The sequence below is a fragment of the Aspergillus affinis genome (assembly GCF_023601865.1).
Source record: "Aspergillus affinis strain CMG 70 chromosome Unknown NODE_63_length_192884_cov_87_495086, whole genome shotgun sequence".
Classification (NCBI taxonomy): Eukaryota; Fungi; Ascomycota; class Eurotiomycetes; order Eurotiales; family Aspergillaceae; genus Aspergillus; species Aspergillus affinis.
In genome coordinates, this window is record NW_026515844.1 from 81991 (window position 1) to 109101 (window position 27111).

Here is a 27111-nt window from a genome sequence, read left to right on the forward strand (position 1 = left end):
AGTAGGAGGTTCCCATGTGGGCAACCCTTACTATTGTCTAGTATATCAAGAAATGCTGGGAAGAACCGGATATATATAAGTGGAAGTTTGGTATGACGCGCTTGATTCAAGAATTCGAGACTTCACCCCTCCATCGCATCTTCCGAGGAATCTTGAAACGTTTCCGGAAAGAACCCCGGAGGTGGCCAGATGTCGGCGATCGACGGGGGGTGAACCAAGGGCTGGGACCCGGCGAGTCGGTCTGGGTCATGGCAGAATGCGTGGAAAGTACTGTCATCTATGAATCCAAAATCCTTCAAGCCTGCCTCGCGACTGGTAGCCCACTCGGTGGTGTCAAGATACGCCAGGTCTTTGAAAATGGAGTCAATGTCTCTATTAGAAACGGAGTGCTCCGGCATGTCGGAGCTGTCGTGGCTCAGGCTGAGATTGTTCCCGGACGATCGAGAAGGGTCGTTGCTCATGTGTTTCGAGGGCATCATGGGGTTCGAAACGGATGAGTCGGGAGTGGGCGGATGGGGTGGGACAGGAGGTAGTAGTGCGTCTAGATCGGCCGCTGTGTCGGGCTTGTCTATGAGCGTCGGTGTGGTATTTGCCGGACGAGGTGCTTGGGTATGGGGTTGATCTTGGAAAGTCGCATCTAGCATGGATAGATCGGCATTTTCCATGACCGTGTCTTTTGGCGTTAGATACTGTGCATCCACAGGGATGGTGATTCCCAATATGGACGATGTGTTATCAGGCTCCGCTGTTGCCAGAAGGGCCCCTGGAGTCACGGAAGCGTCCCCGTTTGGATTTTGATGGTATGTGGCAGTCACGCTCATGGGGTCGCCGAAGGTATTGTGGCTAGAAAGACTGCCACCTCCCAAGGGCGTGCTTTCCAGATCTGGGACATGGAAGGGAGGTGACGCGGATTCTGGTTGACTTTTCGAGCGATACCAACGTTCGATAGTCGAAGTCAATGTGCCGTAAACGGGCCAGGATGGCTTGAGTTCCTTTATTCGTTGGAAAAGAGCTTCAGCCCATCGTCCGAAGGGGAACATGTCGGACTTGATTCTGTTGCGCAGGGTAAATGCCTGTTCTGCCATTGTCCTTATGGTAAACTCAAACACTGGCGGAAGACCACACGCCTGGAAGTTTTCCATATGTTGAGACAACATTGGCAAAGCTCTATACAGAATTTTCTTTGCGCCCTCGACGGCGGGACGTTGGGAACGGGGCAGCCCCAGCTCAAGGGGTGCGATGCGTAGGTAGAGCCAGAGTAGCGTAGCCACATAAGTTAGCCCTAAGTAGGTTTGGTGTGGAAGTAATGCAGAGTGTCGCTCAGGATATATACTTTCGGGCCCGATCAGTCGACACCCTAGCGGTAAGCGATCATCCCATTGCTCAAGTTCCATAACGAGCTGCTGTGCAAACATGTGTACGTTCGCTCCGGTCGCAGCATCACGGGCAATCTTATTCAATACGCTAGCCAGTTCCACTAGCCGATTGAAGCAGCTCAGGGCGAGCAGGGGGCCTCGTCGGGGAGAATTTGACCCTTGTTTCCCACCGGTAGGTGGCAAGACATCTGCCCAGGAATTCCACTCTTCCAAGCCGTCCTCTTCCAAGAGCCCTACCGAGGATATGTCGCGGGGATGCATACAGGGCCTTCGAGATATACGGAAAGACAGCAGCGAATCAAGGACAAAGCATCCAAGAAATACTGCTTTTCCCTGCCTCAGATCGTCAGATCGTCGGACATCAGTGCAAGCGCCCAAGCTCATTGAAATGGCCATTCGCACTGCCTGCCCGCTTAGCAACCAGGCTGCGGTCCATTCTTCGAGGCCGATGTTCACCATGGTTAATAGCAGCAGCGCTTGCACGTGGCCTATTTCATATTGATCTGTCTCGGATGGGATCAAAGCGCGAGAGATAGCATAATATTCCTTCGTCCGATTCAGTCTTTCCAGCGATCCATCATGCAAGTTCGTTTGAGACTGAGAGAGGGTGTAGCTAAGTACAGCCCAGAGTGCGGCATGATTACCGGATCCGGGAGTAGTGTTGGTAAGTGATAGAGGGCCGTTGACGTAAAGGTATGATGCTCGGAGAATATTATGTTTAGCGACGATAGGAAACCATGAATGGGTGACGGCAAAGTAAACGTCTAAAAGCTGAGAGGTCTGAGCCGGTAACTCGAGCGGATTTTTAGCGCCCGGGCCTAGCGAGGTAGACTGACTACTGGATGGATAAGAGAGACGAGCTCTCTTAGCCGGAGGGGATGAGGCGGAGGGCTCAATTACGCGCGGAGCACTCGTTGATAAAGAGGACGAGCTGCGCTCTATGCGAAACCCCCATGCGGTCTCCCCACTGGTCGAGACGTCGTCAATTTCCTCACGAGGGCGCTTTTCAGAACCACGCGACGGCGACGCATCAGGATTTGACAACATTTTTTCCAGGGCGCCATAGAGCCGGCTGGTTTTCCAAGAGTCGTGCATCGTTTCAGATGCTCCATCATTGGTCCATAGACTCATGAGTTTCTCTCGGCGACCAGCCGATTCGGCCGTGGAGCCTAAAAGAGCCAGCATGGTGTCTTCAAACCCATCGATATTGCAGATCGACAAGGCCCAGAGCTTCTCTAGTCCTCGCACGTATCCTTCCGGTAGTCCACGTTTCTTCGCATGCGGGTCGTATGAACAAGTCTGGCCTGAGGCCTGGCAGGCGGAGCAAGAGGGACGTATGCCATCACATTTGTCCTGAAACCATTGTGAGTGTTGGTGCCCGATATTTGGTGGATGGATAGGCAGAGTAGGAAATACGGAGCCAACATACCTTCTTGCTTCGACACCTATCACAAGCTCTAGAGACCCTCTTACGTCGAGGGGCCTTCAGATCCGAACCCTCGTCCATTGAGGGTCAATTACAACGGAACTGGCATGTCATGTATGGGGTAAGAGAAGAGCCTAAGGGCGAAGCGCAAGGCCGTAGTCGTTAGGCAGAGGGTGTGGGTAGAAGAAAAGAAAGCATGCGATCGAGAAGGCGAAAGAGACAAATTCAAACCCCCAGAAGGACGGCGCGACCGACGATAGCTGCCGTCAGAGTCATCCAGGGATCAAGAACATTTCTCGAGAACGAGACTAGCTAGACCCATTCCGAGGCAATGACGGACGGCTTCGAGGGAGGCCGTCGGGGCGAAAGTCGGGAAGTGGATGACGGACGTGTCCCGTGGTGGCCGGAGGTGAGTGGCATTACTCACCCACGGAGTGCTCCGAACTTCCCGTCCCCCACACAGCACCCCACGATTTTCTTCCGTGCGGGATTCAGCTTGCTCTGCAGAGACACGATATTTCCACCACAGCCGATAATCGGGGGATTGGCCTGGAGGGAGGTCATATTTTCGATGGTCTATGAGTTACTGAACAATAATAAAATTCAATCATATTGCATCATCGGGCCCAGCTGCCCGGCTAAGGTCTTTGCCGCACATCCACGGGCAGAAGGCGGTGGCGCGGGGCAAAAGCTGCAAGCATCGACGCGGCAAAGCAGCAGACCCGTTGCGACAAGCCGATGGATGCTGGACATGGTCTCGCCGGCCATGGATCTGCGGAATCTCCTGGGTCAGTCCCTTCCTGCTAGTCTCCTGCCATTGCAGTATGCTCGCTGCGAATGTCCTGTCTCCATGCTTGTGAGCAACGTGCGCTACCCGACTACCCTTAACTCTAGAGGGCCGTCACGGCACTAGAAGACCTCAGATTAACACCCCCCCCCCCCCCCCCCCTTACTTTTTCAATCAAGCTATGGGTCGAGCTATCATGGGTTTTTTGCCCGTAATTTGCCTCTGATAAGTTTATTCGACCCCGCCGTGACCTCTTCCGGATCACGGGCATACCTGTGTACCTTCGGGAATTGCTTCGCCTGCACCATGCAACACCCCGCGCCCCGTCGAAAGATCGACCCGAATGCGTCTTTGGTACTTGTTGGCATTCGGGGCTGTGGCAAGCGCTCACTGGGGTTTGTCGCTGCCACGGCCTTGAAGCGACGCTTCATCACCGAAGACCATTATTTCAAGCAGGTTACCGGGCTCACGCGACATGAATATCTCAAGCGGTATGGAAGCCAGGAGTTTCAACACCGGGATATAGAAGTCCTGAAAATGATGCTGGATAATCACCGTTTGCATTGTGTGATTGAATGTGGGCTGGCAAGCCTCACACGCCCTGTTCAGGAGCACCTCCGCCAATTCTCCGCCACCAACCCGGTGGTTTACTTGGTACGCGACATGGACCGTATACAACGCCTCCTCGGTCTGGAAGATCAGTCGGCGAAGTTGTTGTACGAGTCAGATCCTTTACACCGAACCTGCTCCAATTTCGAGTTCTATAATATTGAAGATCGGTCCAGCGTATCTTCCCAGGTCGAAGAAGAAACTCCGGACCGGCGATCCGTCGATTACTCGTTCAAACTCAAGGAGGCCAAGGAAGATTTTACTCGTTTTGTTCGATTTATCACGGGGACAGATTTGGGCCACTCTGGATATGATTCACCTTTTGTGCTTCTGGAAACACCCCCGGAACGTCGGTCCTTCACACACGCTATCTTCGTCCGTTCCTCTGAGCTCATAGATGGTGCCGTGGATTTGTCTGGGCTTGAATCTGGAGGAGATGCAATCGAGCTCTGCGTTGATCGATGGAGCTCGGGTATGGCGAGCACCGTCAGCAAACAAGTCTCGTTGCTTCGGAGGAGTGCTCGAGTTCCTATCATTTTCTCCATTGACATCTCGTCACCGGGGGTCGGTGCAGGTGATCTGTTAGTGGCACAGCAGCGCAACACGTATTTTGAGATTGTGGAGCACGGGTTACGACTCGGCGTGGAATACTTGGCCGTGGATTTAGATTCCGACCGTGCTTTACTCACAGATGCAATCAGCAGCAGAGGAACGACCAAAACAATAGGACAAACCATCTTCAACCCTTCGGCTCATGTGACGTGGGAACATGAGGACAACCTTTCTCGTTATCTTGAGGCCGAAAAACTAGGTTGTCAGCTTGTGCGATTTTTGCGCGTGGCCACAGAGCGCGAAGACAACGCAGCCGTTGCGAAATTCGCAACTAAGATTCACTCCTTGACCGGTGACCATCCTCCTACCATTGCATATAATATCGGCAGTCTGGGACGAACTTCCCAGGTGTTCAATTCCATCCTCACCTCGGTCACCCATCCAGCAATCAAGCGGTCTGTAGACCGTGGGACAGACCCGTTGATCACATCACGAGATGCGGTTCAGGCCTTGTTCCAAAGCTATGTGCTGGACCCCCTCAAGTTCTATATCCTCGGAGCCAGCGTATCCTACAGTCTTTCTCCAGTCATGTACAATGCGGCCTTCCGTCATTGTGGGATGAACCACATGTACAGCATCCCCGAGTCGGCCACTCTTGCCGCACTGGACCGTCTGGGCCGAGATCCTCATTTTGGAGGAGCTAGCGTCGTCCAGCCGTGGAGGGTGCAGGTTTCCCAAAAGCTCGCCGCGAAAAGTCGGCATGCCGAGGCGATCGGAGCGATCAATACGATCATGCCGTTGCGGGCGCGAGCCGATGGAACGATGTTTCCACTTCAGGAGCAGGCGAGTCGCCGCAACCAGGCCGGACCCGTCCTGGGTTGGTACGGAGAGAATACGGATTGGGTCGGCATCATGACATGCATCAACCGGAATTTGTCCCCACGCAATGCTATCAGTCCGCTTAAGACGACGGGCCTGGTGATTGGGGCGGGCGGTATGGGTCGCGCCGCCATCTACGCCATGCTCCGGCTTGGATGCCGTAAAATCTTCATATACAATCGAACTTTGTCGCGCGCAGAAAGCGTGGCCCGTCACTTCAATTCGTGGGCCGCATCACAAGTAGGCTCGACGGAGGTGGTACATGTGTTGAAGTCAGTCCAGGACGACTGGCCTCCCGGTGAATGTCCTCCGTGTTTGATTGCCTCTTGCGTGCCTGCGGATCCGGATACGGACGAGCCTCCGGCCGACTTTGAGATGCCGATGCAGTGGTTGGGAAGCCCGACCGGAGGAGTTGTATTGGAGGTGAGTGATCCCCGAAGAAGATGGCAATGTACCATGGCTAACCTTGGGTTATAGTTTGCATACAAACCTCTCGACACACCATTGCTGCGTCAGATGCGTCGTATTCGGAGCGAGACCGGTCGCCCGTGGGTTCTGGTTGATGGGCTCGATAATGTCTCGGAGCAAGCAATCGCGCAGTTTGAATTGTTGACCGGACGGAAAGCACCACGCCGCCTCATGACGTCCGAGGCACTTCGCAATTACGTTGGTGCAAATGGACGCTTTGATGAGAAGACGATACAAGCACGACTCGATGGCGTTCGTTGATGAATGAGTGAGGGCAGTGTAGTGTAATAGATAGACGCAGACATAGATCTTGTGGGGTCTAGTAGACACATGTATATATCAATATGAACGAATCAGCGGCCAAACACCGTCATACGGAATTAATGCGTAGGTACTTTGGAGATTCTAGTACAGAATCGAAGTAGCTGAAGTGGCTGTGGTGATCGATCACCGGCCAACATCCCCCGATCACGTGGCGGGATCTCACCTCGCAGGAGATCCGCAGGAGTGTCGACAAGTCCACCCCCTCCGAACGCGTGTTCGCATGTGGCTCCTACATATCTCCCATCCAGAAATGGATGCCGCTCCAGCATGAACCAACAATTCAAGATGGGAGCCAAGAACCACCCTCCTTTCCCTCGTCGGCGAGGCTCCAACCAATCCGAAGATGATTTCTTCGACATCCCCGACGAACCATTCTTTGCCATCATCAAACGGCAATTGAGACACTTCCGAACCTGGGTCTTTTTCGCGCTGCTCTTGATCTTCATCCTGTACCTTCGACGCGAAGGACCGCCGCCGCCGCCGCTACCGCACATTGATTACGACCGGGTTGACTGGACCCGCTACGCCTACAGCCAGTATGCGACTTCCAGCGCCTACCTCTGTAACGCCTTGATGGTTTTCGAAGCCTTGCACCGATATGGCAGCCGGGCTCAGAGGGTTTTATTCTACCCCGAAGACTGGCACGTGCTCGTCGAAAGCGACCGCGATCGGGACAGCCAACTGCTGAACTTGGCTCGGGACACCTACAATGTACAATTGGTACCGATCGATGTGCAAATGATCAAGGCCGGGGCAGGTATGTGCGATGACACGCTGAACAAAAGTTCCCTGTTCTGGCGCGGATTTGGGGGAAGGACAAGGCCGTGCGCTGACATCTCATCTTTTGAATCCGACAATAGGACCCGACGAGCCGTGGGATAAAAGCATTTCCAAACTGCTCGCCTTTGGCGAGACGGAATTCGACCGCGTGATCCACCTCGACTCCGACGTGAACCTTCTCCAGTCCATGGACGAGTTGTTCTTCCTCCCTCCGACCAAGGTGGCGATGCCGCGCGCGTATTGGCGACTCCCGGAAGCAAAGCAGCTCTCATCCCTGCTGATCGTGATCGAGCCCTCGTACCGGGAATTCTCAGCCCTGATGGACGCGGCCCAGCCCGCCATTCACGGACAGGTATATACGAACTTCACGGGGCCGGACCGATATGACATGGAACTTTTAAACGAGCGATACGGCGATTCGGCCCTGGTACTCCCGCACCGGCAGTACGGCTTGATCACCGGCGAGTTCCGCGCGGAGGATCACAGGAACTTTTTGGGGAGTGACTATGAGACCTGGGATCCGGACAAGGTGCTCGCCGAAGCCAAACTGGTGCACTTTTCTGACTGGCCCCTGCCGAAACCCTGGGTGATGTGGCCGCAGAAAGTGCTCGCGGAAACGCTGCCCAAGTGCCTTCACAACCCCGGCACGCCTAAGGAAAGTGGATGTCGCAATCGAGAGGTGTGGAGAAAGTTCTACGATGATTTCCGTCGGAGAAGAAGAGTATGTAACTGAATATGGCCTTACGTCTGTGTATTTTTGCACTAACACTTTACCAGGATATCTGCAGGCTTCTTAGCTATCCAGCTCCTGATGTAGGAGCCGATTCTGATTCCGATTCCCAGACTGATCAGGATCCCGTCCCGCAATGATCTAGATTTCGTTCACTTTATGGCGTATGGCGTGGTGTTCGGGGGAAATTTGTTCATGGTGACTGCATTCATTCTGTATCATAAGGCATTGTGGGTGGGTCAATGCACGCCATTATATACTCAATGGTCTCTGGACCATCTTTCGGGTTCGTTTTAGACGTTTGAAAACCGTCAAATGAATTTCTCAGACATGAAGACTGTGAAGTTGAACAGACGAATGATAGTCTCAACTTGGTATAACCGGGACATGCGTTGCCATATTTATGATGCGCACGAACGTAATAGGATCTAATAAAGACCACGAATATTATAGCACCAAGTCAGGTTAACACATGAACAAGAGAGCTCCGATCAAGTCCTACCAGAACGAGGAATGTATGACGTTAAGATCGTCAGTCTAGTCTTAGAAGGCATTGGGAAGTGTCAAGAAAGACACCGGGGATGAGTATCGGCCCCCGCCGGAATATTTAGTCAGTTTATAGCGAGTTCCTATGTCTGGAGGATTCTTAAGGCAATGGAGGGCATGTCGACGGTCTGCAAAAGCCTCAGACGAGATCCATAGGAACAAGCAAAACAAGGAGATTCCGATGCGTCGAAGATCTTCCTTTTTGCGTGGTTAAAGGAAGATTGAGTTCCTATTTGCCACCGGGGTCTATAGCTGAAGTAAACAAAAGAAAAAAATACTGCCCGTTGCGCCGTACCAACGCCCACAGGAGGACAATGCATACTTGGGGCTTGGGCATGCAGGTCAACCAGGTAAACATACAATCGAGGGGTAGATATAAGAAGGTAGGACGTCCATGAAACGAACTAACCGGAAGTAATTTCCTTCGTTTTGTTTATCAGCATTCAACAGCTTATTCTCCGACTTTTCTTTTGTCTCACCAGGCATCATGAGGCCGGACCGAGGATATGGCCTCATCGCAGCGGCGCTGCTCTCAATCTACACCTCGGCAACGAGTGCCACCTCAATAACGGACGAATTCACATTCAGTTGCGTTCCCTTAACAAGGCAGATGTCGGATCCCATAGTATCGCCCGGGGTGCCGTCGGCCCATACACACATCGTCGCGGGGGGAACCGCATTCCAGAGAAACATGACGATCGATACTGCAAAGAATGCCAACGAAACCACTTGCGGGGTGGAGATTGATAAGAGCAATTACTGGATCCCACAACTTTACCATCGCATGAGGAACGGATCATTTGAATTGATTGAATTCGAGGGAAACGTATGTTTGTTGAATCGGTTTGGTTTGGCGGCAGCCATTCATACCCCTTCGAGGGGGCTAACAACATCTCAGACCATCTATTATCTCAACCGAGTATGCAATCATTCTGCAAATGCAACGTCGTGCGACAGCAACCACACCTCATTGGCACCGCCTGCAGGGCTCCGTATGACGGCCGGTAACCCAATGCTCCGGTTAGTCGAAGTTGGTTGGGCGCATGGAAAATATAGGGCGCTAACAAGCACCGCAGGACCTACAATGATTCCGACTTGGCACAGCGCGCAGTTTCTCACATGTGTATGACTGAGAACGGAGGTTCAAACGAGACCAAACATCTCCCTCGTCAACCATGCGCCAAGTTAAGGTCTCAGGTGTTCCTGCCATCATGCTGGAACGGGAAGAACCTGGACAGCCCTGACCACAAAAGCCATGTAAGTCCAGTATGGCCTCGTGGAGTAAATGTTCGGAGCTGACATAACTGCATCAAGATGGCTTATCCGGCGATTGGAGAGTACAACAAGGGCATCTGTCCAAAATCTCACCCAGTGGCAATATATTCCATCTTCCTAGAATTCTTTTTCAACACGCAGCCGTTCCCCGATTTCGAAAACTGGGTATACGCAATGGGTGACCTGACGGGGTACGGGCTTCACGGAGATTTTGTCAACGGCTGGACCGACCAAGATGCCCTACAGAAAGCCGTATCAACATGTACGAGTGCGCGGGGCCTCAGTGATCCGGGTTGTTCGATCACCAAAACACAGAAACGGGCTTTAACGCCGCTGAAGCACATTCTGGATGTGCCGGAACCCAAGGACGAGTTGGGACAACATGGTCCTCTTCCCAAATTGCCTGGCAACAATCCGGTGACTGGCGCTCCCAACAGTACATTGATCTGATGGAGCCAAAAGTACAGACGACATATCCTTGTATATAGTTTTTTCGATATTGAATATAATGACCCGGTGCTTTCGGGGTGTTGGTTAATAGTTATTCAGTCTAGAGGTGTTTTGAGTATTCCCGTGCTAGGAGCTGTAGATCGACGGCAACGAAAGAATGTGTTGTGCGATAGACATCTTGCATATGGGTTACATGATGTCTTGAACTTGGTCGATGGACTTATTTCTTGTTTGCGTCTCAGCGTTTTGAGAAATGACTCGACGTTTGTTGGACTTCCAACAAAGCTCTTCCCAACCGAGGTTGTCGGTCCGGCCTAGGTTTCGACCCATAGAGCATGACGAGAGGTAAGACCAATTGATCAATACGCCTGGGTTCATGTGTACCCCATACCTTTCCTCCACCAATGCCAAACACCACGCTGCTGCATAGCATTCCCAAATTCCTTGACACTGTCAACCTCAGACAAGCGTATACCCGAAGCTCTCTTCCCCTCATGGGAACCACCATCCCAATGTCGGTTCTGTTTAGGATTGTTGTTCTCTTCGCTGCAGTTCTCATGCTGGATGACATCGGGCCGCACTACCAGCTGAAAGTCTTTATAGCGCAGATTCCGCACCGTGTTGACCCACGACTCGACGGCATCTTTCTCCCTGGCCTCGACGTACATGATTCCCGGGCAGCCGCCCGACCGCAGGAGCACGAAGCAGTTGTAGGTATCCGCGGCTCGTTTCAAGGCAGAGACCTTTTTGCGGGACGTGATGTGATGCGTGCGTATCAAGGCGTTGTGTAACATTGCTCCTAGTTCCGTTGGAGTTTCGGATGCTTCAATGTCAGGGGTAGTGATGCATTATTCTCCGTCTGGGGCCGGGATGCAGCGAACCAGGGATAATTGCTCTGCTTGAGGATGCGTTGACTGACTGTTGTTGGATTTGGCGGTGAATTCGACGGGCGGCGTTGGAGCATGGACTGTTTGCTCGGTTTGCATTTGACGTCATTATATGTAGGTATGTACGTATTTGTATGTATGCTTCGGAATTCAGGGGAAAGAAACTTGCTCTAGGCCAAAACTTTTGAATTATTGAGAAATGTCATTTTCATGAAGTGAACAAACTCTCTTTTTCTTCTATGGTGGAGATTAGGTAATGAGTCATCTAACACTGCCACATCCATGGAAGCGATATACATGTCATAAAACAGTGCCAGAAAGAAAAAGGACTGGATCGATAAAAATAGAAAACTGAGTCCAAAAGCAAGTGTCCGAGCCAGCATTTTTACTTAAGGAAATATTAATTGTGGGGTGGATCGGCCAGCAATGCCGATAAGAATCGAAGATCCAAAGATCTCCGCATTCGCTGCAAATCACGCTTTTGGCTCTATCGCTGCATTCTCGCTGCCGGAGGGTGTTTTTACCTCTTGTTGCGCAGAAGGCCCCTGCTCCTTTCTCCCCTGTAACTCCATCACCAAGTGCGCTGAAATATATGCCAATCCCATCACGCCCGCGATGACGGAATAGGCGATCATGGCGCTGCGCGGAGTGCTTGGACTACCGATGCCGGCCAAGCGAAAGCCCAGACCGCCATTGATGATCCCCAAAATGATCAATATGCGGCCCAGCCATCGGTGTGCGTACGCAAAGCTACTTTTCGTGCCCCTTTTGCGGAAGTGCATGTGTTGAAGCCAGCCCATGGCGGGCTGGAAAAGGATCAGAAAGGCCATGACGATGATGCCGAGAATATGGTGCACGTCCACATGGGACACCCCCCCGCGCACCCAGAGATGAAGACCGAGTCCCATACCGGCGATGGCGACGGCCAGCGTGAATGCCTGGAGAGGCGCGTGGACTTTCGCAACGGAGATAGGAATGGGGAGGGGGACGAGGATGGCGAAGGCGGGGAAAAGCAGAACGAAGGCAAAGGCCATGAGGAAGCCATGGGCGATCACCATAGCGCTGCCACCACCCGATCTTTTCAAGCCCTTGGCGTTACTAGATGGATCATATCCTATGAACGGATTGTCGGATTTGGACACAGCATGAGCCAGGTCAATCTCGGTCTCGCCGAAGTTGTCATGGATCCGTATTCTTTCGGAGACATTGGGCGAATTCAGGGGATCTCCCTCTTTGTAGGCCCAGATCCAGCTGCTCGTACTCAGGTCATCCTCAAACTTCATGCAGCTGTCGCAACGTACACGGGCCCTCATGGTACCGTTTTCGATCCCAGCTCCTTCCAGTAATGTGATCTGAGCCTCCGGGTCGGGTTCTGGCATTGAATGGCCTTTTCCCGACCGAGGCGACACAGTGACATTGCTTTCCGATGATGAATAAAGAACAAATATATTGGCGCCAGCCATCCCGGTCCCCTGACCGAGCCCAACCCATTGAAGGGTGTCGGGCGCTTGTATTTGAAAGAAAATGGGACCCGAGGGAGAGGACGCCGTGATACTGAAGTACGTTTCATTTTGGCCGTCGGGAGAGAATGTGACAATCTCGGCCAAGGCCAGCGGAACTGTGACCCAGGTCAATAAATGGATCTCCTTGACACATAGCTTTGCGTAGGAGGGGAAAAAAAGGGTTGGCTCTCTTTAAGTAGAACGAGGTCTGCAGGAGGGACGGAACGAGGAGCAACAAACTACATACCTAGCCCTAGAGTCACGGCTCTCACGACGAAGCTTCTGAGCCCCATGTTGATTGAACGTGAAAGCTGGGCTGCCGTGTCACTTCTGCGTGGGGACGGGATCAATCAGTTGTTAAAGGCTGTAAGCATCAAAGGCGGGGGGCGCCCTTTGTCCTTATAGCCATTCTTGCCAAGGGGGATTGGCAGCCACTTTATCATATTGATACATGGCACATACAGTACCTGAAGTCAGTCGACTTCTTGGCTGACCGACAAGCTTACGTATATATTGAATACTTGTCAACACACGGTATCTTGACAGACAAGCTAGAGGCACACGCCCAGCAATACACTTTCCGGCAGTTCAGCCAACCCAAGGAAAGCGATCGATCTTACGAGGTGTTGTCCAGTAAAGGTTCACCGGGTGAAATGAACCCACGGATCCCCTGCTCATTCAGCACCGTTAAGGAACAATAGTTATCAGCGGTGTAACAACAAGTTTTGGATGTGGCCGCTTCCATCCGGCGTTCGCATGCCAATAAATGCACCCCTTGCGGGACGCATCCCTTGCTTCGGACACCCTCGCCGTACAAGAATGCTCATTCCAGCGAGACACATAAGAGCCATTTCTAATCTCTCGGGCGCATCAGATTATTCAGAACCATTGCAATCAAATTGCTACCGTTCTGGATTCTCCACTCAGGGCGACACGCGGTCCAGCCGATGTGAAAGACAGAGCACCGTGGAAAGACATCCAAATCTCCCGTATCTAGAGCGTATGGTTGTGATTACTCCCCTTCGCCTTGCGTGAGCACGAGACAATGATGAGCGTCTAGTTACAGATGCACATGTTTTATTTCGCTGCAATCTGCCGCAGGCCTCGACGAAAGGCGCTTGATATGGCGAGTCGATAAAGGGGTTCATCTGCCTCAGATGACCGCAAAAGTCCTCGCACCTCGGCTATATTTGCGGATGGGGGTCTGAGAATTGACAGTACGTACTGATTGTAGGCTGCGTTAGAACTCGACAAGCTTCTCGAGTAGTTATTGGGAGCCTGGGGGGGGGAGGAATTGAAGCTTTGATTGAGCTGGGAGGTCGAGCAAACCTTGTGAAGAGTTCTAACTCCCCATCCAAGTGCCTTACTTCGGTAGAACCTTGAGCTAGTTCTCTAGGTTAGGGACGTCTAGACCTCTTTCGAGGACTGGAGATTATCTTTTTTGGTATTGACCCTTTTTTTTTTTTTGGTAGTAATCCATGAAATATGGAGAGAGCAGGAGAGAGCAGGAGAGAGCAGGAGAGAGCAGGAGAGAGCAGGAGAGAGCAGGAGAGAGCAGGAGAGAGAGAGAGAACCTAATGAGTATTTTCCGAATAGTATTCACTAATTTTGCGAATATGTGCCAGAAAAGCAGTGATGACGGGGAATAATTCCTATCATGCTTTTGTTCCGAATACTCATCACCACCCAGGGTAGCTTTCAATGCAGGGCCGTTGAGCCGGATTATTTATGCGGGTTGCTCATTGGTCAGACAGGCTAGCTTGGGACAACGAGGCTGTGGAGTAGGTATGAAAGGGGGAGCTGATTCAGTTCCTTTCCGTGGAATTCAGCGAGTGGTGCGGCAAGGAACGATCGGGAAGGGAAGAAATGAAAGAGCGGGCATGAGTGATCTGACATCACCTGGAAGCGTGCATGGGGAGAGGGGTTGAAGGTGGATAAGATGCAGTGCCCTTTGATGACAACGAAGACTGCGTCGGAGGGAGGTGTCACGAGTGCATAAAAGAGGAGTTGTCCTGAGCTGAATACGGAGTACTGGGTGCTCAGTCCTGAGCACCCAGTACTCCGTAGGGCAGAGGAAGTGAGGACTACTCCGTGGAGACTGCGCAGGACGAAATAAAACGGGGTCCGCGGAAACCGCGTTGGCCTCAGGCCTCGTGGGTCCCCGGCGATACCTTTCCCGCATCGGGTTTAGCCTGTCGTGGCGCCTGCGGCGTTAACCCGGACAATTGACTTGCACAGGAGTATCTACTCCGGTTCCTGCACTCGACAGTCTACGGTGTAGTCATTGCACATGGTATACTCCCGAGGACGGAAATGGGGAAAGGCCGTGAGTGGTCCCCGATGGGCGATAGCCAAACCGTCGGGTTATGGAGAGCAAGTTTCCTGCCTTGGTGCGCCATAGACCCCGATCTGAGACTGATCTTCCAGGTTCTCTGCATGTATGTACATCGGAGTAGATACGGACTACTCGGCAGGAACTTGCCCACCGGACGCCATCAGCTGACGGCGGGCTGCCGTGCTGACCGAGTATGAGATGAGACTCCGTAGATGCCATCTCTCTTCGAGACGCGAGATGCTCGTGCAGGGCACAAAAAGGCCGGAGGAAAAGTGGAGTCGATCCGCCTTGGCTGCCGAGTGTGGATTAGTTCTCTGAGTAATCCTTTTGATTCAGTGATTCATTCTCTGGCGAGCTGCCAGACACGGAAGTTATATCGCCCGCCCCAGTGCGATTCCTGGCCCGTCCGGTTTTTTTTCTGTTAGAGTGGCGGATTCCCTCCACTAGCACCACCAGGAGTCCTAGTCCATTGTTGCCTTTAGCCCACCACATGAAGCTTGGCTTCCTTTTTGGATCTATGGTTGTTCGATCTGTACTTCCGCCCGAGTCGGGTCCAGGCACGCATCCATGTATATAATGGGGTTGCCCCTCCCCCCCCCCCCCTCGGGGCCATCGTAGATTAGATTCCCAACAGCCTCAGCAGTCCACGAGCTTCGATCCCCTTATCTTTTCCACTGGGTGAAGGGACGTTTGGAACGGTCGTGTGAAATGCCGGCCCATCTTCATACCCACCTACATGGTGCTCCCTCCGTGACTTCCAACCCGGAAGTGGAGAGCCAGGCTGATGCTATCTCTTCGCCTCGAGTACATCTCTCGCACGAAGACGAAGATGCGATCGCGGACATTCATCGTACTCTGACGAATATCAGCAATCCTACCCCGCCCCAAGAGTATCCCGAGCCACATTCCTCGTTCGACAAATTTCTCGAAGCCGAACTCCAAGCAGGTCGCAAGAAGTCCAACCTTGGCGTCTGCTTCCAGTCCATCTCCACCTGGGGAGATGGCGACGACCATGCCAGTGTTAAGACTCTAGGAACGGCCCTCTGGCGCACGTTGACCTTCCAGGACGTGTATGAATGGACCGTCAAACCCTGGCTTTCCGCCAAAAAGCCCCACGAGGGGCGTGAATTAATCCGTGATTTCTCTGGCGTGGTGAGAAGTGGCGAGATCATGCTGTAAGTCTTTCAAAATCCAAGAAGATGCGAGCAAAGATTTTTGACTCTAATCCTCCGTAGTGTTCTGGGGAGACCGGGAGCCGGTTGCTCAACTTTTCTGCGCACGATCGCCGGTCATCATTCGTCTTTCCTCGGCATGACGGGCTCCATCGACTACTCGGGCCTGAGCCTCGAGGAAGTCAAGACGCATTATCGTGGCCAGGTGGCCTACGTGCCCGAGGACGACGTGCATTTCCCCACCCTCACGGTGCGACAGACCCTAGAGTTTGCGCTGCAGAGCAAGTCGCCCAAAAGGTATCAAGAACGAATTCCGAGATATCTTGAGATCTACGGACGAGTATTTGGCATGTCTCATACAATGAACACGCTTGTTGGGAACGAGTACATTCGTGGCGTGTCCGGTGGCGAGCGGAAACGAATTTCTATTATCGAGTCTCTGGCCACCGAATCGTCCGTTATGTGTTGGGATAACTCCACCAGAGGCTTGGATGCCTCGTCAGCTCTGGACTATGCACGCAGCCTGCGAATCATGACTGACACGTGCGGCAAGGCAACGCTGATGACGCTCTACCAGGCATCGGATGCCATCTATGAACTGGTAGACAAGGTGTTATTGCTGGACGAGGGTCGGATGATCTACCAGGGTCCGGCTCGCGATGCGAAAGCTTACTTTGAAGGATTGGGATATGAATGCGCCGAAATGCAGACGGTCTCGGACTTCTTAACTAGCATCACGGTTCCTGAGAGGCGGCGATTCAAACCGGGGTGGGAGCAGCGCACCCCGAAAGGACCCGTCGAATTGGAAGAGGCATTCAGGAAAAGCTCGGCGTACAAGAGAATCGAATACGACGTTGAAAACTACGAGGACCAACGATTCGGCGGCAAGAGTACCAGAGCGTCCCAGAATGGTTCGGAATGCGGAAGCGTGGAGGAGTTTAAAAAGGCTGTGCAGACTGATAAGTCTCGCTTCGTGTCGCCCAAGTCCCCGTACACCATTTCGTTGTTTCGGCAAGTGATTTTGTGCGCGAAACGTCAGATCTGGCAGATCAGGGGCCATATGTCGCCCTTGTATATCAAGCTGATCTCGGCGGTCGTCTATGGCCTACTGGTCGGGTCCATGTTCTATAACCAACCTCAAACCACTGATGGAATGTACTCTCGGGGCGGTGTGATCTTCTACTCCGCCATCCTTCTGGCGTGGCTCCAAATGTCTGAGCTGGAAGATGCTATGCAAGGTCGAGATATTCTCAGTCGCCAAAAGAAATTCGCCTTCGTCCGACCCAGCGCGGTATGCTTGGCCAGAGTTATCGCCGACTTCATGGTCGGGGCTGCTATAACGTTCCTATACCTCATTGTTGTATATTTTCTGTCAGGTCTCAAGGCTGAAGTGAGTTGCAATATCGAATCATCACGGAGTCTAGCCTTTGGAATAGCTAATAATTTGTTCATCAGGCCGGGTCCTTCTGGATTGACTTCCTCTTCATTTATCTTTGCACTATCTGCCTGACTGCCCAGTTCCGACTATTTGCTGCCGCCTCGTCAAACTTCGAGGTTGCGTTGCGCTACTGCGGTGTGTCTGTTCTGTTCTGCATTGTTTTCGGTGGATATGTTCTCTCAGTCGACAAGTTGATAGAAGACGTTCCTTGGGTTGGGTGGATAGCCGTGAGTGTCATACCTGTCTTGTAACAAACATGAAGCGCTAACGCCATATATTAGTATACAACCCCAGCACTCTATACTTACGAGGCTATGATGGTTGCAGAGTTTCACAACACCGAATTCAGCTGTGCGCCAGGATCAGTTGTGCCTTCTGGCCCGAATTATACGGATATCGCCTACCAGACCTGCGGCTATGCAGGAAGTCAAGTTGGCACCACCGTGGTGAATGGCGATGATTATCTAGCAGTCAAGTATGGATTCCACGTCAGTCATGTCTGGCGCAACTTTGGAATCCTATGCCTCTTTACCATTGTCTACATTGCCGGTACTTGCTGGCTGAGCGAGGTTATGGAGTGGGAGCCGGATAGTGCTGGACCGATTCAACACAAGAAGTCTCGGGGACAGTCTAAGTCGGACAGGAAGCATGCCGGAGACGAGGAAAGTAATGGCCTCCCGACAGGTCCGGAGGCCGCTGCGCCACGTACCATGATTGAGAAATCGGGTCAAACCCTCGCAGGAACCCAATCAACCTTCACTTGGGATAATCTGGAATTAAATGTCCGAATCGGAAAGGAGACCAGGAAACTGTTGAACAGGGTCCGTGGTTACTGCAAACCAGGGACACTGACTGCTCTTGTGGGAGCTTCCGGGGCGGGAAAGTCCACATGTATGTCCGATAATGCCTCACCATTGCGTGCGAGAAACTAACCGCTTGCTTTTAACACAGTGTTGACTGCTCTCACCCAGAGACCAAGCGCGGGCGAATTGACTGGCACAATGTATGTCGACGGACGGCCTATCGATCAAACGTTCAATCGTCGCATTGGATATTGTCAACAGATGGATATCCATGACGAAACGAGCACTATCCGGGAGGCGTTCGAGTTCTCTGCTCTTCTCCGTCAAAGTATTGCTGTGCCTGAGCAGGAGAAGCTGTCATATGTGAACACAGTCATTGAAACGCTTGACCTGGTGGACCTGCAAGACGCCATTATAGGCTCCTTGGACATCGAGAAGAAAAAGCGCGTTACCATTGGCGTGGAGCTATGCGCGAAACCCGAGCTTCTGCTCTTCTTGGATGAACCGACCAGTGGCCTTGATAGCCAGGGCGCTTCGAGTATCGTGGCTTTGTTGCGACGGTTAGCTGATCAGGGCCTGGCTATTCTATGCACTATCCATCAGGCAAATCAGGAGCAATTCGAGCAGTTTGATCGAGTTTTGGCACTCAGTCCTGGTGGAAGCACTTACTATTTTGGAGAAGTCGGGGAATCCGGACGTTCCATCTTCAAATATTTCGCTGATCATGGCCATCGACCGGAGAATGTCACTAACGCGGCAGATTTCCTCATTGAAGTTGTCGTTGGCGGTATGAAAAACGCTGCACATAGCGTCAATTGGCCCGACATGTGGAATCGGTCTGCTGAAGCAGAGGATGTCCAGAACGAGATACATGAAATCCGTCACAAAGGCGACAATGCGTCGCAGGCTACGCAGCGCAAGCTGTCTAGTCCATCGGTCTTCCGGCAGACGTCCCTCTTGACGCAACGGACACTGCGCCAATACTGGCGAAGCCCAGAGTACCCCTACTCTCGCCTATACGCCTCGTTCCTCCACGCTCTTATCAACGGCCTCACATACTTGCAGATTGGCAACAGCTCCACCGATCTGCAGTCGAAAGCTTTCTCGTGCTTCCTCGTGCTGATGCTTGTACCCGAGTTCATCAACGCCATCTCGATGCGGTTCATCATGAACCGTGATATCTGGGTAGCTCGCGAGGGCCCCAGCGGCATCTATGGATGGGTCTCATTTTGCACCTCCCAAATTATCTGCGAAATTCCTTACGCGGTCCTTAGTGCCGTGATCTTCTATGTTCTGTATTACTTTATTGTCGGGCTTCCCCTTGGTTTTGCGGCAGGCTATAGTTTCTTGATGTTCTTTCTGTTCTTCCTATTCGCCACGTCCTGGGGTCAGTGGATTGCAGCAATGAGGTGAGTCCTGCGATCTCCAAAGAAACATTCCTCGTGAAACCTCAACTGACAAAAAATACAGTGCCGATTCGTTGGTGGCGGCAACCCTGATGCCATTCTTTATCATCATGTGCGAGCTGTTCAACGGTATCTTGCAGCCGCATGCAAACATGCCCGCATTCTGGGCATACACGATGTACTACGTAACACCGTTCACATACTGGATCGGTGGCGTACTGACATCTGTTCTTCGCGGAATGCCTGTCATCTGCACTGAGAGCGAACTCACTATCTTTGAGAGTCCGTCTAATCTGACATGTGGCGAATATGCCGGGACATGGCTCGAAGAGAAAAGCGTGGGTTATTTATACAACCCCGACGATTCCGGCAAATGTGGTTATTGCGAGTACAGTTACGGAGACGACGTAAGTGTCCCTTTCGCAGATGTGAAAAGCAACCAAGTGTCACTAACAGACCGTGTAGTATCTTTCAGGAATCGGGTTGAATTCGTCCAAGATTTGGCCATTTTTCGGTATTTTCACGGCATTTGTGATTTCCAACTATCTCATGGTGTATTTGCTTGTTTATGTCAAGTCGGTGATGAAGCCTTTTTGGCGTTGAGGATAGAAAAAAGCATAGCGTTTGCGTTGATCTGTATATATTCATTGCAGGGTAAATATTTTGAAATCTCTAGCAGATTCTTTAATTGAATCGTCATGTTGTTTTGATATCGCTTTGCCGCCGAAGAAGACTAAAATTTGATATCACGTATGCTATCCAACAGAGCTTTGACCGGATCAAGAGGCTCTCCTCTATGAATGTGTTTTTCGGCTTTTCTCTAGAAGCAGGTAAAGAATGTCGACATGCCGTTACAGCATAACCAAGACAAAGAAAGATATGAGAGATCACTCCATAAATTTAGAGTCTTACCTCTATCCTGCCAAAACAAGGCTTTGATTACGACCGACCCAACCCCAGAAACTAAACGGCATCGGAATCGACGCCATCGACTGCGGCAACATGCTATATTCAATGAACCAGGGACAGGTCAGATTCGCCCAGGCCCACACGAACGACGCGTCTAGGACCAAGATCATGGCCCGAGAGACGCGGTTCCGGGGCAATAAACGAGGCAATAGCTCGCTTAAATAGATCTGCTGCAAGGCGATGCAGGTAGGCAGGACGAAGAAGAAGAACATCATCATACCGGCTGCGTGCGCGTTACGAGAGACGGCATAGGAACCGAGGGCGTGGATGATGCCGGAGAGGGTAAACGAGGTGTATAGCACCACGAGCTGTTTCAGATACGGAGGCGTGGATTTGGGGATGAGGGAGACAGACAGGGCGAGGAAGGGGCGCCGGCAGAGGTCATGCCAGAACTTGCCCCAGATATCTGGTCACCCGGCTGTTAGTTTGTAAGTGGCTAAGAGGGAGAGATGAATGGTAGGTTTACCTCGCAACCTGAACGTGAGCAGAGACTGCACTGGTCCAAACAACGACGGATACATCCATGGTTCTGCGGAAAGCTTGGGAGAGATGCTCCCGAAAACGCCAACACCAACCAGACCAAAGAAGGCATGAACCCCGTCAACAAAAGCGTATGAGGTGAGCCAGCAGACCGGACCGAAGAGGTATGTTCGGACCAGGATTTCAGTGGCTTCCGTGGATAGATGGGTCCCCCAGCCGGCAGATGCTGCGATCGCGAGAGTCTCACAAAGTCGCAGATAATTTCTCCCGAATGTCGTCTGGTACGCGTCCAAGATAAAGTAACCAAAAAGAATGCGCTGGAATTGCCTTTTGACGAAAGTTGCCAGAGGTTCCTCGGCGTCTTGGTCTACGACGCTGACGTCATCGAAGACCCTCTTGCTCTGATGGTAATCGCGCAGGGGTGGCAGATATCGGACGGGGCCATAACTCCAACCGATGGCCCGTGGATTGACGAGGAGATCGCAGATCCACAGAAAACGCTTTACGCCCAACGCGGTCGGAAAGGGTTTCCAGACATACTTGAGCGGAGAGGCCGACGCGGTGGCTCTGCCAAGACGCTTCAAGTGAGGCAGATCATAGACGAGCAGCAGTTCGATAGCGCGAATGACATAGGCCCCCGATAAGAAGGCATTGGTGTATTTGAAAAAGGTCGAGAAGAAGGGAGGCGGGGAGACGACGGCGTGGGTTGCACTGCATAGAATGGCGAGGGAGAAAATGCATCTGACGTAAGGAGCGGCCAGGGTTTTTTCCCGAAAGAACAACGCGATGGCCAGTAGCAGCACTGTCAACATGATCTATATATATCTAAAGCATCGCTGGGGGAGGAACGCGAAGAATGAAAGGCGGGAAAAGGGTGGCAAAGGAAACCAAGCGAAGGGAAGAATGAAGGCGCCGAGACCCCGATCCACTTCATGTGATGTGTGTGTTTACTATTGCAACTGTCCACCACTCCTTGCGTCGGCCACGTCTGCCCGTCATCTCTTTTCGACGACAGGTAAGATGCGCACTGGCCGTCGCATCGCCTCGATCCACATATAATGCACGGCTGACATGCGCTGCTGACCGGTCATTCAATGATCGTCTTCTGGATTCGATCTGGACTTCTGCTCCCTGGCCCCAGCATGGATCCAGCCATGGCCAGGGTCTTTAAAATAGGCCTGTCGCCATGATTTCCGGGGGCGATTTTCCATATCCACCGCCGCCCGGTTTGATCCTCGAAGGTCCTCAGTCCAGATACCAACATGGAGGCTCTCAATCTGACGGAACGCATAAGAAACTCGTCGATGAGCATTTTGTCCATTTCCGATGCTAAACCGCCGAGGTTACTGGGCTGGGGCCGTCGTTGCAAAGCATCCTGGAAGGTCGGCGTGCTGGCGGCAGGGTTCATGGGTCTACTGTGTCCGATGCTATCGCTACTGCCCTGGGCATCGATGGAACTATTCGACGCGTCTACTGTGCAGATGCTGAGGTTTCTGTTGGCCGAAGGGCCGTCCATCTTCATTTTTCACCTCTGTCAGGGGCTCGATGGCATGATTCTTGCTGGCTATCTGGGGTGGATAGCCTTCCAGTGTCTGCTCTACACGGGGCTCCCGGGACGCATATGCAAGGGACATACCACACCCGCGGGATATCTCCTCAGCTATCGATCCAATGGACTATTTGCCTTTGGCATCTCGATTCTTGTGGTCGTGGCGCTGTCTATCGGCGACGTCGTGGATCCAGCGATTATTGCCTCCAACTGGGGATCTCTTCTACTGCTGGGCAATATCTATGGGTTTGTTTTATGTATTCTGTTTTATGCCAAGGCCAGCTTATGGCCATCCCATCCAGAGGATAGGAAATATACAGGTACTGGAGTTGCTCCATAAATGCTTATTTAGTATTGACTCGAGTAGGATCGGTTTTTTACGACCTGTACATGGGGGTCGAACTGAATCCCCGGTTTGGAAAACTGTGGGATATGAAGCTCTTTCACATTGGCCGCACCGGGATGATCTCGTGGATTGTGATGTGAGTGTGCATGCGTGGGCTTGTATCTGGATTGACTGTGCTAACGGGGTGCAGTGATCTTTCCTTCACGGTATATCAGTACCGAATGCACGGTTACATCACATCTTCTATCATTGTGGTTGACATTCTTCATCTGCTGTACGTGGCAGACTTTTTCTTTCGCGAGGACAGGTAAATTGCCCCCTCGCTTGAAACAGCGACCAGTTGCTGATGCCAGCAAGGTACCTGCGCACCATTGACATAGAACATGATCATTTCGGTTTCTACTTTGCCTGGGGCTCATCGGCATTCTTGCCGGCGGTATATACCTTGCAGACACAATTTCTTGCGCGGAAACCCGTGCACCTACATCCGACCACGGCTGCTGCGATTCTTGCCGCCGGGATCGGCGGGTATTTGATCTATTGCTGTGCCAACGAGCAAAAGCACCTAACCCGCAAGACGCGAGGTAATTGTACGATTGCCGGGACAAGGCCGAAGGTCATGAAGTGCTTCTACCAGACTGCCAACGGGGTGGAACACGAGTCTCTTCTTCTCTGCTCCGGTATGCCTTCTCTGCTATTTTGACGAGTAGATTGATCTAACATCATCGGTGTAGGGTGGTGGGGATACGTTCGCCATGCCAATTACCTGGGAGATCTCATTCTGTCATACGCAATGTGTGCGCCTTGCGGGATAACTCACCTCCTCCCGTGGACGTATGCCATTTTCATGACCATTATCCTTGCCCATCGATGTCTGCGAGACGAGAAGCGATGTTTAGCCAAATACGGAGCCTCCTGGGAGAGCTACTGCAACCAGGTGCGATGGCGGATTATACCGGGGGTGTTCTGAGGGAACTCGTGTTCCTCGTATTCCTGGCTCGGTCTGGAATGCCAGATAGGGCATCCCCGAGATGTCCGAGGCTAGCCGGATGGAGTAAGTCCGGGCAGGATGACCTCACGGATGCTGAGGCGCATCCATTGGCGTAAACACCACACCAACTTGCGCTTTTCCTTCTGTGACGGGTCAAGGCAGTCATCAATTTCCACATCCTCCCCAACCCGATCAGATAAGCCTGGCAAGGCGGGCCCCTGACATGTTCGAAAAGCCGCACTTTCCACAACTCTCTTATGCATTGAAGCTTATATCGTCACCAAGGCATCCTCATTCCGACCCGATCGTCTTCAATGCGTGAGGGGCACCTTCGAACGATCGGTTATTCATGGACGACGAACACGATTTCCATCCCCATGCAATGGGCACAACGTCACCGAAAACCCCACCGAGACGACGACGACCGGCTCTGTCCTGCACCATCTGTCGACGCCGCAAGTTGAAATGCGACCGGTCCATGCCATGCGGGCAGTGCGTCAAATCGAAGACTCCGGAGCAGTGCGTATATTCGGGACCTCAGGTGACTGCGCAACCAGAGTCGCGACCCGTGGGAAACACACCCCCCGACCGCGTGCAGATGCCGGGAAGTCGCGCCAGTTCGGTGCACGGCGGACTCTACGTTTTTGACTCGAAACACCAATCCTCGGCGAACCGAGTCGCCAAGCCGAAAGGGTGGCCCGAGGAGATATACGAACTGCGCCACCGCGTGCAGATGCTGGAACATGCTTTATCGAGAACAGGTTCGGTTCACACGCCAGAGGGCTCGGGTCTGGATGGTCTGGGGGTACCGACGCTGCGGACGTCGTATGATGCACAGTACATAAGCGAAGATGTCAAGCACCTGCCACGGGGAGCCTGCTTTCGTGGCAAGAATGGGAAGACAAGATTCTGCGGGCGCTGCCATTGGGGCGTGACTCTTTCATACGTAAGTGACCAATGGTGGATATGCTTATATAATTCAGCATAGGCGATTAACTTCGAACTACAGTTCAAAGACATTGGCACCGTGTTGAGAGGTCGACGAGAAAAATTCAAATCGAAGGATTCGGACTACTCGCGGCTGAAGAAGCTGAGAGGGGAGGTGTGTTCTCGCGAACAACAGGATCACCAGCGTGTCTACCGCGAGAAGGCCTTTTCGATGGAAGAGATGATTCCCCACAAAAGAGTAGCGGATGAGCTTCTGAGCTTGTATCTGTCTACCTTTGAGACCACGTACCGCATCCTGCATGTTCCGACATTCCTCAAACAGTACGATGCTTACTGGGCCGGCACGGAACGGGTGGACATGGTTTTTCTGGCCAAGTTGCTGGCGCTTATGGCTGCCAGTAGCTGTTTCTTCGGGCCGACGACGAGATTGAACGAGACCGATACGTTGCATAGCTCGGCTTCGGCATGGATCATGTCTGTTCAGTCGTGGATTGCATCCTCCTTCGTGAGTTCGACTATCAATCTGGACATGTTGCAAATACAGTGTATCTTGATGATCGCGCGTCAAGCAGATGCAACCGACGGTGATCTTGTGTGGATTTCATCCGGGTCGTTAATGCGATCGGCGATGACTATGGGCTTGCATAGGAGCCCGTCGTATTTCGGCAAAATGACCCCATTCTGGGCGGAAATGCGCCGGCGGTTGTGGGCCACGATCCTCGAATTTGATCTGGAGTCGTCTTTGGATGGAGGAATGGCCCCTTCAATGGATCTAGATGAGTTTGACTGCGAACCGCCGTCGAACTACGACGACGCTGATCTGACGGAAGAGATGACTGAGGACGTTGCTCCCAAAGATCCGGGATTGCTCACGCGCAGCAGCTTTCAGGTCCTCCTGTCCCGATCGCTGGCGCTCCGCGTGCGGATAGCGAAGCAGATCAACAGACTGAAATTCGGGTTGTCATATGACGAGGCGTTGCGTCTGGGCGAGCAATTGGTTATGTATATGAACGAGGCCCTCGCGTTGTACCCGGACGGCGGATCGACGGCGCTCAGCCCTTCGGGCAACCTGCCATTCGCCCGGTCATTCTTGATTTTTCTCATGCGCAGGTTTGTGCTTATTCTTCATCGACCGTTTGCTCTGAGCGTTTCGGTTTCTCCTAAATTCTCTTTTTCGCGCAAGATCTGTCTCGAGTCGTCCCTGGAGATGCTTTCTCAGCTGGACCCGCCGCCGGTCAGTCTCCCCGAGGCACAGGCATGTCCTCATCTAGGACAGCTTGGGGGTGGAATGTTCCGCGACGAGTTCTTCCACGCTGCTCTCACTGTCAGCGTGGAAATTTGTTGGCAGACCGAGGAATTATCGCCTGGTCATGCGCCGTCCGGCCAATCCAGCTCGCTAAGCTCTCTAAATGAGCTGGTCCGGTCCCAGCAGAGTGTTTTGTTGCAAGCCGTCGAAAGCACCCTCGACACTTTCGGGAATCGGATTAATACGAGAGGGAAAGGCTGTAAGGCCTTCTTTTTCCTAAGCATGGTGCTCGCCTCCGTCAAAGCCAGAATGAGCGGAGAAGATCCTCAGTTGAGAGCCGAGCAGGTGGCCATGCGGGCCATTCGGGACTGCGAGCAAATCATCAGGGGAACATCCTGGGCTGATCTTCGGGCTCGTCAAGATGGTTCTGTCGGGGTAAGTGATTGTGTGTTTCGGTAGTGGTGGTTGATGCCTACTAATACGACTTAAGGTGCCTTCGCTGACTCCCGGGCTGGATTCCGCCTCGTCCGATATTCCGTTCGATTGGTCCTCCCTTGGTCCTGCTGGTCTAGCGGATCCTTCGGTAAGAGAGCTGTGGATCTTCAGAATACGTCTTGTCTAACAGAAGTTTAGCCTCTTGATTTTGCGAATATGTTTGACGGGGTTGATTATGGCTCACCGGACTTCTTGGAAAACGATTTCCTCAACTCTTTTTAAAAGTAATATCTTGGATGGCTTGGCGTTTGGTTCATATTCGGGGCATTCCGGCGTTGACTCCTATACCATCTCTGCTTCTCGGTGTTCTTGTCTTGTTCTACCATTGTTGTTGATAGGTTT

The 27111-nt window shown here is 52.4% G+C and overlaps 10 protein-coding genes across 10 annotated transcripts; 6 read left to right on the forward strand and 4 right to left on the reverse strand.

Annotated features, from left to right (window-relative positions):
* Positions 1-122: 122 nt before the first annotated feature.
* On the reverse strand, positions 123-2883 carry KD926_009092 (putative C6 transcription factor; the record flags this gene model as incomplete). Its single annotated transcript, XM_053101693.1, has 2 exons — positions 123-2729; positions 2806-2883. The coding sequence occupies 2 exons, from the start codon at positions 2881-2883 to the stop codon at positions 123-125; spliced, it is 2685 nt and encodes an 894-aa protein (XP_052954730.1).
* Positions 2884-3133: 250 nt separating this feature from the next.
* Positions 3134-3715, forward strand: KD926_009093 (uncharacterized protein; the record flags this gene model as incomplete). The annotated part of the gene is made up of 1 exon (XM_053101694.1): positions 3134-3715. The coding sequence occupies one exon, from the start codon at positions 3134-3136 to the stop codon at positions 3713-3715; it is 582 nt and encodes a 193-aa protein (XP_052954731.1).
* A 180-nt stretch (positions 3716-3895) lies between these two features.
* On the forward strand, positions 3896-6358 carry KD926_009094 (repressor protein; the record flags this gene model as incomplete). The annotated part of the gene is made up of 2 exons (XM_053101695.1): positions 3896-6052; positions 6107-6358. The coding sequence occupies 2 exons, from the start codon at positions 3896-3898 to the stop codon at positions 6356-6358; spliced, it is 2409 nt and encodes an 802-aa protein (XP_052954732.1).
* Positions 6359-6706: 348 nt separating this feature from the next.
* On the forward strand, positions 6707-8071 carry KD926_009095 (nucleotide-diphospho-sugar transferase; the record flags this gene model as incomplete). The annotated part of the gene is made up of 3 exons (XM_053101696.1): positions 6707-7178; positions 7282-7922; positions 7979-8071. The coding sequence occupies 3 exons, from the start codon at positions 6707-6709 to the stop codon at positions 8069-8071; spliced, it is 1206 nt and encodes a 401-aa protein (XP_052954733.1).
* An 893-nt stretch (positions 8072-8964) lies between these two features.
* On the forward strand, positions 8965-10202 carry KD926_009096 (DUF1996 domain-containing protein; the record flags this gene model as incomplete). Its single annotated transcript, XM_053101697.1, has 4 exons — positions 8965-9303; positions 9376-9497; positions 9554-9734; positions 9792-10202. The coding sequence occupies 4 exons, from the start codon at positions 8965-8967 to the stop codon at positions 10200-10202; spliced, it is 1053 nt and encodes a 350-aa protein (XP_052954734.1).
* Positions 10203-10576: 374 nt separating this feature from the next.
* Positions 10577-11188, reverse strand: KD926_009097 (uncharacterized protein; the record flags this gene model as incomplete). The annotated part of the gene is made up of 2 exons (XM_053101698.1): positions 10577-11001; positions 11122-11188. 2 exons carry the CDS (start codon positions 11186-11188, stop codon positions 10577-10579), a joined length of 492 nt encoding a protein of 163 aa, XP_052954735.1.
* Positions 11189-11562: 374 nt separating this feature from the next.
* Positions 11563-12884, reverse strand: KD926_009098 (cytochrome and DOMON domain-containing protein; the record flags this gene model as incomplete). The annotated part of the gene is made up of 2 exons (XM_053101700.1): positions 11563-12707; positions 12839-12884. 2 exons carry the CDS (start codon positions 12882-12884, stop codon positions 11563-11565), a joined length of 1191 nt encoding a protein of 396 aa, XP_052954736.1.
* A 2750-nt stretch (positions 12885-15634) lies between these two features.
* On the forward strand, positions 15635-20348 carry KD926_009099 (putative ABC multidrug transporter; the record flags this gene model as incomplete). The annotated part of the gene is made up of 7 exons (XM_053101701.1): positions 15635-16101; positions 16162-17488; positions 17554-17763; positions 17818-18427; positions 18488-19748; positions 19810-20152; positions 20211-20348. The coding sequence occupies 7 exons, from the start codon at positions 15635-15637 to the stop codon at positions 20346-20348; spliced, it is 4356 nt and encodes a 1451-aa protein (XP_052954737.1).
* Positions 20349-20659: 311 nt separating this feature from the next.
* KD926_009100 (wax synthase family protein) lies at positions 20660-22006 on the reverse strand (the record flags this gene model as incomplete). The annotated part of the gene is made up of 2 exons (XM_053101702.1): positions 20660-21120; positions 21181-22006. 2 exons carry the CDS (start codon positions 22004-22006, stop codon positions 20660-20662), a joined length of 1287 nt encoding a protein of 428 aa, XP_052954738.1.
* Positions 22007-22498: 492 nt separating this feature from the next.
* KD926_009101 (putative C6 transcription factor) lies at positions 22499-26991 on the forward strand (the record flags this gene model as incomplete). The annotated part of the gene is made up of 9 exons (XM_053101703.1): positions 22499-23063; positions 23111-23225; positions 23280-23396; positions 23447-23769; positions 23824-24026; positions 24574-25026; positions 25090-26709; positions 26765-26857; positions 26908-26991. 9 exons carry the CDS (start codon positions 22499-22501, stop codon positions 26989-26991), a joined length of 3573 nt encoding a protein of 1190 aa, XP_052954739.1.
* Between the last annotated feature and the right edge of the window lie 120 nt (positions 26992-27111).